We start from the raw sequence: 18,877 nt of genomic DNA, 5'->3' as shown, positions 1-18,877 counted from the left end.
ACAGGGAAGAGCTGTCAGCATTAGGGGCTGGTGTACTCTCTTCGGCACAATGTGAGCTGGTTTTCACCAACCTGATAGAGGTTAAAATGACCACACCCCTACAGCAAAGATACCAACCAATTTTTGAGGCATTAAAATTTTCAAGGTTTTCGAGGATTGAACTTCGAAAATAGGGTTACTTTTCCGGTATCAAAATACCTCTACTGTTGGAGGTGGTCATCATTTGAACGTCTTTCCTCGAAAATAAAATCTACAAAATGTTTAGTTTAAGCAATCTGTGACAATATAGTGCCTCAAATTAATACCCGCTATACAGTACTAAATTGCTTTGAGTCTATACATACGTACAAAAGACTTACTATATAAATAACCAATAGCTTTGAGGTGTTTTGTAACAAACATAGTGATACATGTAGCTATAACTTTTCATTACCATGCATGCAATGCGTTTTAATGGTGCTACTACTCATAATTATAATTATATACATGCAGAGTTTGCCGATCACAGTGCACGTGGAGAAGTTATGTGAAGAATACAATGAGCGTTATTCATACAAACCAATTTACGAATACCAGGAGTGTACTCCTGGAAATACAGCCAAACAATTATGCATGCTTGACATTCACACAGTATATATAAACATACAAGTACTTTATGTACAGAAGCAGAGCATTACTAAAACTCTTTTTTACTTATTGTCATAAAAATAAGAGTTTTGGGGAAGACAGGGAAAACGAGCAGCCATGCACAATTAGTTTGTCAATTACTTTTTTCCCTTCTTCTTGCCAGGATCTCTCTTGTAAGAGGGTCTTGCTTGAGGTATTACTGATCCTGTATGAGAGGCCAGAGGAACCTGATAGCCTGTCATGGCCGGCTGGTATGCAGTCAGCACACTCTAAATGGGTGGGGAACACCGTATGAGAGGTAGAATCGCTACGTACAGTCAATAACTTAATACCTGTTCTGGGTTCCCAGCTTGAGGTGGCCCTTGTGTGTGCACAGGTGACTGGGTAGCTGATGACCGAGCAGTCTGTGAGGAGTACTGGACTTGTTTAGGGGGTGGTTTGGTCTCTTTAGGTTGCTGGGATCTGGACGGCTGCGGGAATGTCTGCTGCTGTCTTGTGGGCTCCATAGGAGGTGTATGTCTCTTTTGAGCCTCAGCTTCACTCATCACTCTCTGTTGGGCTAGCTTCTGTTGCTTCAACTGACGGTGTCTCATAACTTCTTCTCTCTGTAGACGTCTGGCCAGCTCCTGTGATAACACAAAAACAGTACATGTACACGTACATGTATGTAAGGGTTGAACTAACCAGACTGGCAGCATCCTCTCCAGGCAAGGTGGGTGCTGGTTGGTCCAATGACTGTGCCCTCTGCTGCTTCATCTTTTGTCTGGATGCCACCTCCTGTTGCTGCAACCGCCGAGCCAGCTCCTGCACATACATGTATGTAGCATGTGTTTCAGCATGCCATTTATGACAGTTTAATTGTACCAGCTTGTTGTTTTGGTTTCAGTGACTGATTCACAGCAAACCATTAAAGTTGACTAAAGCTCCCTATTGTTCGTGCCAGTCAAGCAATAATTATGTAAATACTGTGGAGTCCCCAAATTAAAGTCGAAGTTGTAGCTCACCACATCATCCTGGTGATGTGGAGACTGCGTCTTTTGTTTCCCCTTGGATTCCTGTTCAAGCAACTTCCTGGCAAACTCCTGTGCGGTGGTGAATGGTACAGCATCACGCACAATGACCTAGTCCTAGTACTTATAAACTATTGATTATTACATACATTATATGCAAACATTGTGTAAGGGACATTCTATATCCCTTAGGAGTTAGAGCATAATAATTATGTTAGGACTGACTATCATGTAATGACTTGAGGAAATTATAAACTGACAGTTTCTCACGTACCATATCTTCACGCTCCCTTCTCTCCCGCTGCAGTAGGAGAAACACAATTACAATGACACTCACTTATTATTATTATTATAATGTTCACAGGCTACATGACACCCTCCCCCACTGAATCAACACATACACCAGCATTTGCAGACCAACTCATTATATTATCACATGACTATCTCTACTACTCCCCCCCCCCCCCCACACACACACACTACCTCTGCACCATCGACTCCATGTGCCAGCTGACGAGCCATTCTTTCATCCTCTGCCTCTTGCAAGGCTATTCGCTCATTCTCATCCATTACATGCTCTTCTTCTTCATCATCGTGATTGCCTCCAACGAGATCATCATAGGACGGCAATTGAAAGTCCTCCCCACCAGGAACAGAGGAGGCTCCGATACTTGAACTAGGAGATCCAACATAGTCAACTGCACAACATACACATGTATGGTGACCATCAATTATATAAAACAATGTATACATGTACCGGGCACATGCAGAGATAACGTGGCACCAGCAGCTACATACATGTACGTAAAATTCTCGTCAACAGCCAACCATGTACATGTACACGCTATAAATGTTAAGGCACATTTTAGCCTCGATCTCAGCCCCTCTCACTAGAGGGCCTGGTAACCACTGTTTGCGCGTGGGTGGATTCAATAATAAATTTGTTCTTTGTAATTTATCAATTAACCTTTTGTAATATGGTCACCCACGTGGTTGTTAGTGTCACGTTAAGCGAGAGAAATCGCCATCACAATTCTAGACTCATACGAGGACCACTGATCTTACTGAGATGGCATCAAACAAGCGTCTGGAAGCAAGTAGACTTGCCAGAGCCGGTCGGTACTGACAGAAAAACGCCCACCACTCTACCACAGTATAAAAGAAGACAAAACCTGACTTTTCAACACTGGAGAGAGCGTGAGCAAGAGCAGAAGAGAAGTAGAAGCAAAACTAGTCACTATTCTAGGCCTTAAATGTTGTAAGTATGTGTTATTTATTAAAAACTGCTATGATTTGTGCAATGACATCATTGTAAAACATACAATATAATTATACTAACTAAGATATCTCGATCCCCAAGATTCTTGGGGCAATTGACGCATGCGCAGACAGTGTATACCAGGCTGTCTTTCTCAATTGAGAGCGGCCTGGAATCGAGGCTAGGTACATCTTTACAGCGTCGATAGTACAGACTTTTGAAGGAAACGGTAGTGTTCATTCATGATTGTACTGTACCTGATTCTTTGTGATGCCTAGTAGCATTGGACAAAGCTCCGGGAGGCAGTGATGCTGAGGGATTTCCTCTCTGGGAAGCACGTTGGCTACCTCCAGGAGGGAGGGATGCTGGTCCACCTTGAGATGGGCTGCACAGAAAACACAAACATTATATGCATGGTGTAACGTACATTTAACAGCAGGAGAAGTAGTCTGTGTTTGGATGAGTCATGCAATTAAAGGATGCATCAACAGTATTATGACTTCATGAGCATATGCATCAAGGGGAGGTGAAATTAGATCATGCCATACAGAATGGCATTGATCAATGACCCACAAATGTTGACAAAACACTAGCCTAAACTAAACAAATGTAGGTTGTATGTAGATACAGTAGACTCTCGCTAATCCGGCTCTCTGAATTACGGTAACCTCGATATACTGGCCGTTTCGTTTGGCACGGATTGGTAGCTAGATCAAAAGTGCACAAAACACGCCCTGAAATGCGGCCACCTCGCTATTCCGTATACTGGTCAGTTCTGGCTGCCCCCAAACCAGATGTTTAATGTACGTACAATACTACCGGATATGTCGTTTTGAGTTTGATTTGGCAAATGAAAACTGGATTACACACGAGAGAGAGAGAGCATACAATGCCAATTAATTATCCAGCTATTGGACTTGAGATAGGACCCGCGAATTAGCTGCGGTTCTTATCTGAAATGCCACCTTGCTATTGCGGCCAAAGGTCACCGGACTAACAACACTAGTGAAGCTGATATGTACACGAGTATATGCACACACGCATGGTTAATTAATATTGATTGAGATGCACGTACAATGACATACAGTTCACACACACGTACTATACATTGCCTGTGCAATGCTGATGACCCACCTTCCACGGTGAGGGCTGCTTGCTCCCTTAGCTCCCAGCTCCAGTTGCCTCATCCTCCTAACTTCATCCTCTGACAGTGACTGCTCTCTCTTCTTGCGCTCAAGAGCTTGTTTCTGCAGCTCATACAGTCTTCGTGCTTCTGTCTCTGAGAGACTCTGGTCACGTCGCTTCCTCTCCAACTTATGTCCTTCTTCCATTTCCAATCGTCGGGCCTCTTGTTCAGAGAGTTGAAGCTCCTTTTGGCGACGCTCTCGGATCGACTGCTCCTCATGGAGAGACGACTGTCTGGCAAATCGACTGTCTTCTTGTTCCTGACGTTTGCGCTTAATAACCCTACACAAAATTAATAATGTTATGTATGAATGAAGTTCATTTTCACCATGTACTTACATGCACGTGTACATGCTGAGACTACATTTTATGTGCTTATAAAGAGACCTGCATACTGGCAACGACAAAATACTATGGAGTTTAGGGGAAACCAAAGGGAAATTGTTATGTGTGAGTACAAACTGGGGTAGTACAAACTGGGGTGTGCATCTATAACAGCATACGTTTCTTGTTCCTGTTCGAAAAGTTTCTTGGCCATAATTTCATCTTGCATCTTCATGGCTCTGTGTACCTCTTCCTCCTAAAAAGTACGTAACACAACATTAGAGACACTTACAATGGTAGGATTTCCAATCATGGTTAAGGGGTAATTGATACGCAGATACACTATCAGATTATCATCAATTACCTCCTTTATCTTTCGTGCCAGCTGTGCAGCGTGCTCCTTGTCTCGCTCTTCTCTATAGGTGACAGGGTAATGCATAAATCACGTGGGGTATACGTGTACACAATGAAAACTGAGTACAGAGGATCTGATCATTCTACAATGTACCCGGTATTACATTCACTGCTAACATCAGGAGTGCATAGACTCAAAGTAGTTTCCATCTACAGTATAAATTCATGCATCTAGGACAAAACGTTGTTTGATCTTTAACTTAGAAATTACCCCTATACCCACTTTTCCTCAAGCTCTCTCCTCCTGATCTGCTCCTCAGCTTTAAACCGGTCCACTTCTGCCTTTTGCATGCCAATGGCTACATTGGCATCCACCCTCGCAGTGCGACGCACCTGCACATTTGAGTTGTAGTGGTCGTCAACTGTGTGTGTGGATGGGTGGGTGCGAAACGTGGGGGTTAGCATAATTATTGCTTCCATGTACAATTTGCCAGAGTCTATGAGACATGGACATGGTAGGTGAATATTTGCGTTTCAGAGGCAGAGCTCAAAGATGTAGCTCAACTCAACGCTCGTTATTCCCCTTACAATGTCTATACAATCATGTAGTTGCAACTGCAAAAATTACCCTATATATAAGTACAATAAATACCACCTATATACAATGTACATGTACCGAATAAGTATTACCGTATATCTTCTAATTTATCGGACAGCAAAAAATAATTATTTTGGAAATTGTCCGGGTATAATTGGAACAGATTTTTATAGAGCATGCGAAGTGTCCGGAATAATTAGAACAAGCAAGCAGCTGCATGCGAGCTAGCTAAGTTTAATAGAACAGGGTACGACTGAATAGTTGCACTAGCTATCTAAAACTAGCTAATCAAAGCTATCTAACTGCAGTACTGTAAGTCTTACTTGCCGTCTATGAATGATAACTCAACTTTTCAAGGTATTGTCCGGATATTTAGAACAAATGTAATATTAAAGTACTGGAGTGTCCGTTGTATTAGAACAACGAAAATTGCCCAAAAGAGTGTCCGGGGTAATTAGAAGTGTCCGATAAATTAGAAGATATACGGTACTAGAATATTTTGCAGGTGAACATTTTTGCGAATGAGCTAAATCAGAATGAGCTAAATCAGCAGACTTTGCGATCTAACCTTTGCGTTCTGGCGAGGATCGTGATGTCATATAAGTAATGATATACATGTAGGTATTTGTGATTTTATTGTTACAAAGCGTGCAAAAATATCAAAATTGCAATAATACGGTACAAACTACAGACGTGTAAAGTGAAAAACTGCGTGTACATGTACACACAGCTAAACATCACACAATACTTTATTTTAGACCCAAACAGACTGTAATGCAAAGTTGCCTATTTCTGACACAACAGTAATACATAATATGGCACTCTTGCTCTAGAGGTAAAACTTGTTTAACATATACATCATGAACAATGCCATATTTAAGCAGCTGTATTTACACGAAATCCCTGCAAACAGCAAAAAAAACACCTACAAATTGAAAATGGCGGTGTGTATAGCATAATTATGATAAGTCGAATCAAATCAAAACAAGAAGTGGACATGGTGGAACTACCTTGTTTTTTTGGCAGCTACAACTACTGTTTAGACCTGAGGCCACACACACAAATATGGTAACGAGACTACAATAATTATGATACAGGGTCCCTGCACACAGATACATAAATAGCAGCCTGCATTGTACAATGTAGATAATAATATGTAATGAAGTGTGTAATTGGCTGCTCACATTCCTCCTCCTGGAGACGATGGGCCAAGGACTCATCCTCACGCACTTGGAAGTCTGACCTCACTGCACATGGATAGAACAAGCTCCAATACAGCACATAGATCTACATGATTTATAATAGCTATACAGTGTACTTACTTAACTTGTGGCCTACATGTATAAGGAGCATCATGAGATATGAGCCAATAGAACAAATTTTTAGCTAGTTTTGATTACCTTTGTTTACTCCAGGCAAGTCTTCTTCTACTAGAGCCATGCTGTGTATAGAAGTAGCTCCGACAATATAATTCTCTCGATCTCAGAGTTCAGTTTTACTTTATCTACATGTATATAAGATGTATGAGCCAACACTTAAATATGCTAGCTAGTTAATTAGCTGTGTGCAGAAGCCATTATCTGTATGGGCGTGTAAATTCATAAAATTAATGGAAATTATTGTGAACGGAAATCTTGTTTCGGATAAATAGAGTAATTGACAGTGAATGCACATGTACATTGTCGAGTCTGCACTACTGAACTTTGGTTTTCTCTTCAAAACGTCAAGCAAAATATCCTTTTCACCTGTGTGTTGAAGGTTATTATGGCTGATACAATGAACTTCGGTCCTGAATGGTGAGTCCATAAATTGCTCCCAGATTGCAGCTGTACTGTTTTGCTTCCAAATAAGGAGCACCTAATTAGTTTTATGGCAAGAAGTGCATGCTGCTGGGTAGATATGGGAGCACCAATATAGTAGTGTGATTATCGGGGCAAACATGTCATGTACTTATAATTAAGCATAATATCATTATTGTCGTGCATGCACGTGTATTCTATGTGCATGTAAACACTAGTGTGACCTGGGATCAGTCGGCAATGCGTCCCACGAGGAGACTCTCGCCTAGGCAGACCACCGCCTGCCTTCACTTTGTGCTGCTGTGTTTCAAAATCAATGTTTATTCCTTGCAGGGTGAGGTCCCTGTCCAGTGGTAACCCGGCTGGTCCCCCCTCCCCCACCAAACTTCCGTCCACCACTACTCCCACCACTCCTCTTGGAAAAAAATTACACTTCAAGTTGGCCGAGTATCGCTATGGCAAAGAGGAGTTGCTGCAGCTGTACAGTAATGAATTCTCCCCTCCCAATGACCTGCCCACAATCAGCACAATCACCCGCATTGAAGTGGTCACTCCACTTGCATTCATCCCTCTCGCAGAGGAGGAACAGGTACGACTATTGTGTTCAGATACCAGATTTATCATTAGATAGATACAATGTACAATGTATCGTAGTGGGGAAATTTAGCCAATTGTGTTCCTTATGCAGCCTAACATGTGGTAAACTAGGCCTAAGAGGTGATTATTTTTTTGTCTGGAAATACATGTAGTTAGTACCAACCACCACCGACGCAGTGTGCATACCTGAGAATGTCCTGTAGCACTGTGTTCTCTTCTTGTACATGTTACATGTAGATCGCTATATCCGGTGGTGTGAACAGTGGGACTGTGTATGGAATCAGATCAGCAAGAGGTTACTACCCCAACAGAGGAGGCAGGGGCAGGGGTGAGTCATAGGCTGCATTATAGAGCAGTTAAAAATGCATGTACATGTACTGTATTTAGTACAAGACGTATTTTATACTGTACGATCTGCACATGCAATAAGCTTACTGCACTGTTGTTAGAATGTGTAATGTATATTGAAAACTCTTTGTTGTACACTGTACACTGGCCGATTGTGACATTGAACCTCCTCACTGTCACACTTGTCTGAACTTCACACACAATGCATAATTATGTATCCATGGATGACATGCTCAATTTTTGAAACCCCGCTATACAGGTAGAGGTCGTGGAGACTACCATCGCAGTACTAGTTACCCCGAAGACCACTCAGCTGCTTACTATGGAAACCGTGCTTCAGGGGAGTGGTCAGAAGGTCGTGGTGGTGGGTTTGCTGGTGGTGGGCGTGCTGGCATGTCTAGGGCCTCTCGTGATGGGAACTGGCGTAATCCGAGCACGTCAGAGGAAGAGGAATGGGGCAATCACTGGCACCCCCCTCCAAGCCCAGGTTAGGCATGTTGATTGCTTGTAATAACTCGAGGTATTGTAATAACTCGAGGCGCACTGCAGCGCCACTGGTTATTGTTGTCGGTCAGTCTGTCTATCGTTCTGTCTGTGTATTCTGAGTCTGCTCACCTGACTGTCATAGTGTTACCAGGTTTTGTTAGTAAATCATTACACCATACGGGATTACCACATTTAGATCTACTAAACGAGTACTCCCGAAAAGACGTCTGCTCGTTAGATTATGCTAAACCCCAAATTAATGCTGAGAGTCTGCACTCAGTACTCTAGTTTACCTGTACGGCATGTATATTGTTTCTGTGATGAACATGCCCACTTTGGTACGTACGACTGCTTACATTGCGGGTTTGTGGCACAAGTTAAGATAAGTCTAAACATGCACACAAAGTATTGTATTGGCTATCTCAAAGTGTGCTTTCAGTGCACTGAATTAACATGTCACTTATTGTATTGCTTTGCATGGTTCACATGATACTTTATAGCCACATTGTGCACTGATGGGCATGTGTATGTGTGCGTCCTTCTATTATCGCCCACTCCTATTTAGCAATGAGTTTATGTAATGCTGAGTCGTCACATTGTGAAGCCTGTCATTAAAGATGATTTTTCTATGCATCTGTATAGTGTGTCTACCCCATCCCCATCCCGACTGCAGGCAAGCCACCGTCAGCAGGTTGGAAGGACAAGGATGGCCAGGGCGAGAAGAAATGGCAAGCTTTGCCAGAGTGGGCCAGTGACGATGCAGTTACCATCTCTTCTGTAGGCACTTTCGATTCTTCAGGAAAATTCAGCACTCACAAGGTGCACTACAGTACATGTATATGTAAATTATCACTGTGATATATTTCTTAATCTCGTACAAATAATTGAACGTGTACTGTACACTGTAGAAATGCATGTGGGTGGCTTCTACATGTACGTTGTGTACATGTTAGCGTACATGTAGTGTACAAGGTGAAGTGTGATGTTTGCTTTCTGTACAAAGTGACAGTTTTGGGAGTGCAAGTTGTCTAGTCACTACACGTGGGTTGTCACTCGTGCTCTTGCATGATATTCAGATAACCTGTGAAGAATTTCTTGTGAAATAGGTTATAGCCATGGCTATACGTGCATTGTATTGTACATGTACATGTAGTTGATATTGCTACTGATATACATGTACAGGAGGGAAAGCATGGTAAACCTCCAAACAAGGACAGCTCGTCTGAGTCAAAGGTATTGTACAGCACATGTAAACGTGCACACTATGCATCCAGTGTAATCTAAGGCATGACATATACAATGTACATGTACATGTACATATACATATATTCATTGAAGCTCATGGTACTACGTGTGCATGTAGGAGCAGAAGCTGCAGTTGCAGAATCCTCCAAAAGCTCAAAAGAAGGATTCAACCAGAACTAATATGAGCTACTCTTCTGTAGCAAGTAGCAATGACAAACAGCCTTTACCAAACACTTCACATGTGGTGAGAGAAGAGTTTAGACGCAAGGTGATGGAGAAAATGGATTCACAAACTGGAGAAGAAAGTCCGAGTGATACTCTGATTGGTGGTGATCACTCTCCTATTGAGCAAGCAACGTCGGCAGATAGCGCGACGGTGAGCTCATTTGAGACATCAAGGCCAGAGGAGGGCAGTCTACACGATGTGACCTCCCCCTCCAGCGTGGAGGATGAACGCATGAAGCAGATTGAAAAGGTACTGCACTGTATAAATCTATTGTATGTACACGTTTATACGTTTATACGTTTTTTAGCAAACCCAGGCAACTGTATCAGCTTCAGAAAAGACTAATTATAGTATACTATAATATTATATACAATATATATATAATATATAATATATATAGTATACAATGTGTACATCCATGTACAAATGATACAAGTAAGTCATCCCCTCCAGGCTGCTGAGGCTCTCCTATCCACTGAGGAGGAGGAAACACCTGTCCCCAGCCCCGCCCCCCTCACACGAGACCCTGTCACTACTTCCACTACCTCCACAGCTACCCACCCCCACACCCTCCACATGGCTCCACCCACTACAACAGCCCCTCCCCCTCCTGTGAATCCTGAAGACATGGACAAATGGCTCTATCAGGACCCACAGAGAGAACTTCAAGGTTAATTACTAATTGCTCATGGGAATGAAAGAAGATGTATATACAATGTCTATACCCTATTCTACCGAGATTGTGCCCGCCCCCGCTTTTAAGTGAAAGTTCCTGCATAGGCTAATTTGCTTCAAAGTTTGCTATCAAAATTTGGGTGGGCGTAATCTCGGTATACATGTACATGTAGTACATGTATGTACACTCTGTACACTACACTTGTGCATGCATGTGTATCGTATCCAATATTGTTGCCACGCCTAATAGCACAAGAGTATGTGTTTACATGTACTGGACTCTGCAATTTCCCACTGTATAGGTCCATTCAGCTCCTCTGACATGAAAAAGTGGTTTGATGCTGGCTACTTCACTATGGACCTTATGGTGCGACGAGTCTGTGATGTCAGTTTCTTACCTCTTGGTGAGCTTCGTTATACATTACAGTCACTGCATACATTTACATATGTTATAACACATTTTATCCCTCGGTGCACATACACCAGAGGCATACAGTACTTAGTATAATCGTGTGTGTGTGTGTGTGTATGACTGCTCAATGGCTGTACCAGCACTCCTGGTTGTACATGTACATGTAATGTGAAACGAGTGTAAGAGCTTCTGTATAGATAGATTTTTAGATTTTAATTTGTAGATTTAAGCTTCGTTTTCGAGTTGTACCTAGTTTGGCTCACATTGAAGGCCATTGCTGTCACTTCAGAATCGTGCATAGCAATAGCATCTGTTTAGAGAACGTTGCTTATTAGTTGCATGTAGCTCTGCATTAGAGCGCTAGTTATTGGTAGTTGCACCAGTGAAAAAAAGCAGAAAAAATCGACCTACAAAGCTGCACTGTCAAAAGGTTTAGCAGCCATTATTACAATGTATGGTCGATAATCATGGTCGATAATTTCTACTCTTTTGCATAATTTCCTGCAAAATTAATTAAGTAGATTCAGCTAGCTAAGCTTTACCCCTTTGTTACATGTAGTCGTAAAGCTTTCACTAGCACCTTTGGTTCTTTCATTTTGTGTGTGTTTGCTTTAGAAGCAACTGCTGCATGTACATGTACGGTGTACAAACGTCACATAAACCAGGTTATGTGTCTACAAATCTACTTGTATTTTTGAATTAACAGCTGATTTGTTGTCTGTACTTGCTCAGGTCAGATCATTCGTATTTGGGGCCGTCCACCATTTGCCCCAGGTGGTCAAGTACCCCCTCCCCTCAGACCAGGGGAGCTGTTTTGGCAGGCTCTCTTCAAGCAGCCACAGCAGCCACAACAGGTTCATTGTACAACTACAGAGTCTGTAATTGTAGCCGTAGTGTGCGTTTGCATTTTTGTAAAACTCTTTAATTTATTTCGCTAGATGCATTTGTTTGTCCTGAATTTACTTGTATTTTTTGTGCGGAATTATGTTTCCTTTCCACGCGCAGCTCCTTATGCAGCAACAGATGATGATTCAGCAGATGATGAAAGCACAGCAACAAGTCACACCCACTCAGCCAGGGTCAAAATTGCCAACTCAGCAGTCTAGTCATGTGACTCAGACTGCCCCGTCCACAACCACAAGCTCAGAGCCAGTCTCCATATGGGGGGACTCCAACAGTAAAGGTTTGTGCAGTGCATGTACTGCTTTTCACCAGTGTACATTGTATGTACTGTACTCTGTTACGTACGTAGCAACCAAAGCAAATCAAGTAAACAGAACAGTTGTGATGTCTGCTGTGGCAATATAATATAAGCCTGGAATGCATCAGCATGTACATTGTACATGTAATTATCAGTTGAAACTGACACGGGGACACTCAATGCCATCCTGCTCAATGCACGGTCAAGTACTAGGTGTACTGCATGGTAATTGTCCCATATACATGACACGGGGACACTCAATGCCATCCTGCTCAATGCACGGTCAAGTACTAGGTGTACTGCATGGTAATTGTCCCATATACATGACACGGGGACACTCAATGCCATCCTGCTCAATGCACGGTCAAGTACTAGGTGTTCTGCATGGTAATTGTCCCATATACATGACACGGGGACACTCAATGCCATCCTGCTCAATGCACGGTCAAGTACTAGGTGTACTGCATGGTAATTGTCCCATATACATGACACGGGGACACTCAATGCCATCCTGCTCAATGCACGGTCAAGTACTAGGTGTACTGCATGGTAATTGTCCCATATACATGATTGAGGTGTCCTACAACGTATGCTTTGACCCATGAAACAACCCAAGCACATACTATAACTGTTTTTCAGCGGAGTCTCCTGAGGACCAGTGGCCTGACATTACGGGTGCAGATAAGGTTGTCTGGGATCGCATACCCTCAGGACATGACCGTAACGAGGAGGCACGACGTGTTGCGGCAGAGGAACAGGCTCGAGAGAAGCAGAGAAGACAGGCGGAGTTGGAGATGAAGAAGAAGGAAGACGAGGAAAGGTGGGCACATTAGTATACAGTGTCGTTGTATTGTGCATTGCCCAGATGAAATTGTACATAAAATATGTTATTTTGACTGGTTTGTAAGTTAACCAACCAGTGCTGAGGGTGTAGCCCGAGGCTTAGGTTGGTATAATTACTAGGCAACCAGTCAATAACTATAACGTATTTACGCTGTGAGTGTGTGTGCGTGTGTGTACATTTACAGTATTGTAGTGTATAGAAATTTTCATGTGAGCTTACAAGTGTATAGTGTTGTTTGCCGTACTGTACGTTCATGTGAATTGTTTTTGCATTGTGGGTTTAAACTTAAACGTACATGTAGTAGGGTGATTTTCCCATGAGCCTAAGAGGGAATTTTACCTTGTGTGTCGGTCATTTATTATTTGACTGTCATAATTTTATGGTGTACTGATGCAGTCCCATCATATAATCTATGTACACGTATAATTGTATAATTATGTGTGCATAACAAATTTATTTATAGCTACATATAAATTCAGGTGCCGTGTTGAAAAGGAGAGACAGCGACAGCTTGCTGAAGAGCACCAGCGGAAGCTACTTGAAGAAAGACAACGTCAGTTGGAAGAAGAGCGTCAGAGGCAGCTTGCTGAGGAGAGACAACGGCAAATGATTGAAGAGGCTCGACGTAAAGAAGCTGAGACTAAGGCCAAAATGGAGGCTCAGCGGAGAGCAGCTGAAGAGATGCAACTGGCAAGACTCAGGGAGGAGCAGGAGAGACAGCGACAGAGAGATGGTGAGTGATGTTTAACTTACTGTTGGTAAATGAAGTTTCATCATAGTGATGCAATCTTGTAGTAGCACATGCATGTACACTGTGTGTAGAATGCAACTATTTTCTATGTTTGCATGTAAATGTGATGCTGTCCTTACGCCCCTCATACCAGAAGAGACTCGGTTGGCTCTACAACAGCAGGCCAACGAGCAACAAAGACTCGAGCAAGAGAAGCTAGTTCAGAGAGAAAGAGATAGACAGCAAGCTCTTCTCAGACAGCAGCAAGCCTGGCTACAGCAGCAGCAGCAGCAGCAGCAGCAACAGCACAGTGTTGCCTCCCATCAAGTGTTGGCCCAGGGTAGACAGTCTGGTCCATCGTTACTGCAGATACAGCAGGAAGAGGAGGCTCAAGCCATGGAGCAGGTAGCCACTTATTATAATTATTAGCAAAGCCGCTCCTTACATTTATGTGTACGTGTTATATTAAATATGTACATATACCACAGTATGCTGTACATGTGTTTCTAGAACATGTTGTGAGGTGTATGGTTGTTTGATAGAGTGAGTGGTATACTGTTGTTGTTCTACTATCTACAGTATCACATTGCAGTTTTACTTAACCTTTGATACACTACACATGTACATGGACTTCATTTTGCAGCGTCAACGTGAGGATTTGCTAAGGGGGCAGTACCAGTCCCAGCAGGTCAGGGTCCAGCAGTCTGGCTGGAGCAGTGCTGTCGGAGCAGTTGCTCCCATTGGACAAGGGTGAGTGAGGTACTCTCAATCGTGTGTGAGTCTCAACCCATGTGCAATGTATTTTAACACTGAATGTGTATACAAGTGGTAAAATCAGCAATTGTTTCTGATTATCCCCAATGTAGAAGGGCCAGTGGTGGGAAGAAGGCGGTGAGTAAGCCAAAGTCATTTTTGGAGATCCAACAAGAGCAAGAGGTTGACATATACAAGCAGGCAACCGTCAGTGCCATGACTGCTTCCCTCTCTGGCAAGGCTACTCAAAAACCTAAGGTACTGTACGACTGTACGTTATACTTCTAAAAGGTTCCCCAAGGTGTTATACAGGGGAGGGGAAATGGGGGATATCTCCCCTCTAGCTCCAACCCCCCCCCCTAAAATTTGCATTCAGGTACTACAGTAGTTGGGGTCCATAGTTGGCAATTTTACGTACTAACAAGGGTATTGAAATAACAGTTGACCTTTTTTTAGCAACATTTTCTAGTTACTTTTCTTGTTTCCCCCCTCTACTTCAAAATCCTGTGTGACACCCTGTACCCCAAATAATATTTACTTTTGCCAGACTGCTCTACGCAAAGCAAAAAATTATAAATCATTTTCTACAAAATGCGTTTATCTCATACTGCACGTGTTCTTCCAGCTAATCTTTATCAAAAGCCCTTGCTTTATCAATGGCTGTCATGTTGATAGCAGTTGAATCGTTCTGAATAACTGTCTGTCAATCACCTTCAATGTCTCGCAACATAAGGCTTGCTGTAACTCCAGCTCTTATCTGGCTTTGTGATTAGTTCAGATGCTGCATATGTAGATCATCAGTTTATCCACAGTGGGGCTTTATATACCATGTGTAATTACTTTATTCACACTCCGTTCTTTCTGCATAGAATACTATTGTGTTTCTTAAACTATGTGTAGTAGGTGGAGTAGGTGGGTCTGATGACGTTTTGGTGGTGGTTATAACTGCTTTTCTATTTCAAAGCACATTATTTTCAACAATACTGCGGTTAGTCTTGCATCGTACATGAGCTGGCTAGTGTTGTAGTTAAGTTTTTGCCTTCCACACGCTTATAGGGTATTTGGAGCAGTGCCACCAAGAGCAAGCAGACATGGCCTCCACCCCACACTCCTCCGTCCCACTCACAGGCAAAGAGAGAGAAGCTACCTTCATTCACTGCTGAGCTAGACGATGATGATGATGATGAAGACGATATGTCATTCTGGGAGGAGTGTGCTCTGGAGGCCAAGAACAACCCTGCTCCTTCCAGTGAGGGTGGAAGGCAAAAGGGCAGTAAAAAAAAGAAGCCAGGCAATAAAGAAGAGGTGAAACTCACTGTATCATTGTGTATAAAATTACATTGTAGTTAATTAGATTTTGAGTATGTGAGTGGCTTATCTGCATTATTTTGCACAATGCTTCCTTGTTGTATATAGGAGAACCTTCGTCGACTGTTGTCCTCTAACGATGCCAGCTCAGAATTCAACTCTTGGTGTGAAGTGGAGTTAAGGAAATTCAACACAGATGTCGATGGTGAGTTTGGATACTCAACTCAAGTCAGTAACATTTGTAAATTTAAAACGTTTTCCATGCAGTATTACTGTAGAGTAACATACACTGTACACGTAATGCAATAATTATATGGCGACTGCTTGCAGTATCAGTACGTTCATGCTGACACATCTGTTTCTATTGTAACTGTTAGCAGTGTGGCCACATGTACTGTAAGTAGTTAGTTTCATGTTTGCACTGTATAATACATGTACAGTTGCGCACAAACTGTGTGTGTTTTTCTCACATCATCTGTTTCTGCAATTTTTTTCACTTTCAGCGGCCACCTTTATCAGCTTCTTACTGGAGGTGGACTCCGTGTATGAAGTTCATGACTACATCAAATCATACCTGGGGGAGACTAAGGATGCACATGACTTTGCCAAACAGTTCCTTGACAAAAGACAGAAAGTCAAACCATTGTCACAGCCGCAACAACATAGCCAAGTAGGTGGATATGTTTAATAAAGCGAGAAACATATATTAACCGGCCAGAGGAGGCTAGTCAAGATCAATTAAATCTGCTTCCGGAGGACATTTTAATTGCATTTCCGATCGTCTAATCTTCCTTTAGTACCTCCAACCCTTGTAAACTGCACTGTGGTTGGAGGTAACAAAGAAAGAGTAGATGATTGGAATGGTATTAAGTCCTCCGGAAGCAGATTTTAATTAAGAATTTTGACCCTGACTATCCTCTTCTATTAACGGATTGGGTAGACTTTTTCTCAGGGGGGGGGGGGGGGGAGAAAAGGTCTGGAGACTCTTGCAGCATTTCCGTGTGCTCTTGATTAGTTAGTGACTTGCGGCATTGGAGATTTAAAGAAGGAGTAGATGTAGAAATACTCTCATTTCATTGGCACTATCCAAATTCCACAGTGGCAATACTGGATTAAAAAGACTAGGTACATGTCAGAAGAGGTCCGAAATGCGTGCACGAATCACTACAAGTTCAGTCAGTGGGTCAGTGCACTGTGGCTTAGACATTATCACTGACCCCGAGATGTTAGGTATGGCCCCCAGACTAGGTACATGTCAGAAGGTCCGAGATGCGTGCACAAATCACTACATTCATTGGCCTGGACATTATCACGTGACCGCAATTACATCAATGCACTGAACTTGTAGTGATTCGTGCATGCATGTCGGACCTCCTCCGGGTACATGTATTGCCTGAGCAGGCAAGGTGCATGTGAATTACAAACCATCATTCTGTATGTATTGTACTGTATGATGAAAGTGGATATGGTGTATACAGTGTACATGTATATCTGTACCTGACAGTAAACCACACCTCTCCCTCGGGCTACGCCCTCGTGGTCAGAAGGTTTAAAAAACTGCCATCTGTATACATACATTGTACATGTATGCAGTGCATGCTGCCATGAAAATATCTAGCAATCTTAGGACCTTTAATGTAACTGCAGGTTGTACATGTAAGTAGCCTGTCAGTGTGTTAGTCTGTTTGTGTATTCTGGGTCTGCTAACCTAGCTGCTAAAATGCTGCGTATAAACATTGAGACATAATTTATGTATACATTTGTTGACAAAATCTGTGTTATGATTATATAATCATAACTTTATCAACAAATCTTTGTCAGCTACTAGTAGCAAAAGCTAAGCTTGCACGTTGGCTAGACACATGTAGTACTATCTACTGTAGTTAATGCGAGCAGCTACATGGATCATGCCGCATATTACACAATTAACTCGCCACCTATACAATCCCCGTTGAAATCTCAGCGTTTATTTGATAAAATAAGCATTAAAAATTGACCAAAATGCGTAATTTGTTGCTGTCTCGGTCGTGATTGCAGCACCCTTCTTTCTAGGTTGCTGCTTTTTATACATTGGTATATAATTATTAGTTGCTAGTGACATCCTTACAACGCTCCTCTAGTTATGAGACACGTTATCTCAGCTACCTTTTAGCACTTCAGTGCTCTATAGTGGTTATACTGTACACCTGCATCATTGTGTCTAGACAAGGAAGTCAAGGTCACGTGATCGGACATCCAGTCACAGTGGAGATGACTCACTTACTCGTACCTCCTCTGGTGGAGCACCATCTAGTGGAGGTGTGCCCACCAAGTCATGTGATCAGGAAGAGGGGGGTGGAACAGGAGCAGGGAAAGCCAAACAAAAGAAGAAAAAGAAGATGCAGAAGGTACAACTGTAATATAGTTGAGATAGTAGTGATTCTGTGTAGCTCTACGTACTATACCTGGGCTGTCATATTGATTCAGGTCAGCGTTATGGTGTCTTAGTAATACTGACGTGCAATAACATAATTATATCTACATTGTACTTTGTTTCTTGACAACCAAGTATACTTTACTTGCAGTACAGAATCAATATTAGCCACCCTTTATTTTAACTCACGGCACAATGTCATGTACATGTACATGTTTACTGGCGCAGGTGAATGCTGCTGCCCTGCTCGGGTTCACAGTGAATGCTGCGGAGAGACCTAACATGGGTGAAATACAATCAGTCAGGGACACAATGTGACCACCATGCGCATGATGATTATATGACCTGATTGTTAATTTGTGTCTGACTGACTCTGTTTTGATCTGTCAATTATAATGAATTCTCTTTTTGTTGGTATAATTTTATGCGGCATTGTATATACTGTGCAGCAAATTTGCTGGCACTTGTCACCAAGTAATTGGTT

General features: G+C 42.4%; 2 protein-coding genes across 3 annotated transcripts; one reads left to right on the top strand and one right to left on the bottom strand.

The window, feature by feature from the left end:
• Nucleotides 1–518: 518 nt before the first annotated feature.
• On the bottom strand, nt 519–6,949 carry LOC135332935 (trichohyalin-like). The gene is made up of 13 exons (XM_064527868.1): nt 6,757–6,949; nt 6,541–6,603; nt 5,042–5,180; nt 4,769–4,820; nt 4,584–4,660; nt 4,030–4,362; nt 3,153–3,280; nt 2,121–2,335; nt 1,912–1,938; nt 1,632–1,709; nt 1,312–1,431; nt 960–1,253; nt 519–896 (listed from the first exon to the last, which is right to left on the bottom strand). Exons 1-13 carry the CDS (start codon nt 6,794–6,796, stop codon nt 765–767), a joined length of 1,698 nt encoding a protein of 565 aa, XP_064383938.1. The 5' UTR covers nt 6,797–6,949; the 3' UTR covers nt 519–764.
• A 47-nt stretch (nt 6,950–6,996) lies between these two features.
• LOC135332927 (GRB10-interacting GYF protein 2-like) lies at nt 6,997–18,871 on the top strand. 2 transcript variants are annotated; one of them, XM_064527860.1, is made up of 21 exons: nt 6,997–7,152; nt 7,489–7,744; nt 7,990–8,080; nt 8,360–8,587; nt 9,260–9,405; nt 9,769–9,819; nt 9,950–10,306; nt 10,511–10,727; nt 11,035–11,136; nt 11,877–11,998; nt 12,150–12,327; nt 12,985–13,165; nt 13,669–13,922; nt 14,077–14,324; nt 14,563–14,669; nt 14,786–14,930; nt 15,729–15,977; nt 16,089–16,185; nt 16,484–16,650; nt 18,185–18,367; nt 18,622–18,871. In XM_064527860.1, exons 1-21 carry the CDS (start codon nt 7,121–7,123, stop codon nt 18,709–18,711), a joined length of 3,501 nt encoding a protein of 1,166 aa, XP_064383930.1. In that variant the 5' UTR covers nt 6,997–7,120; the 3' UTR covers nt 18,712–18,871. The 2 variants fall into 2 exon arrangements, with proteins under 2 accessions (XP_064383930.1, XP_064383929.1); XM_064527859.1 differs by having other exon boundaries at nt 14,074–14,324.
• The last annotated feature ends 6 nt before the right edge of the window (nt 18,872–18,877 follow it).

The sequence above is a fragment of the Halichondria panicea genome, chromosome 3 (genome assembly GCF_963675165.1).
Source record: "Halichondria panicea chromosome 3, odHalPani1.1, whole genome shotgun sequence".
NCBI classification, from domain to species: Eukaryota; Metazoa; Porifera; class Demospongiae; order Suberitida; family Halichondriidae; genus Halichondria; species Halichondria panicea.
This window is presented reverse-complemented; position numbering and strand designations above follow the sequence as displayed.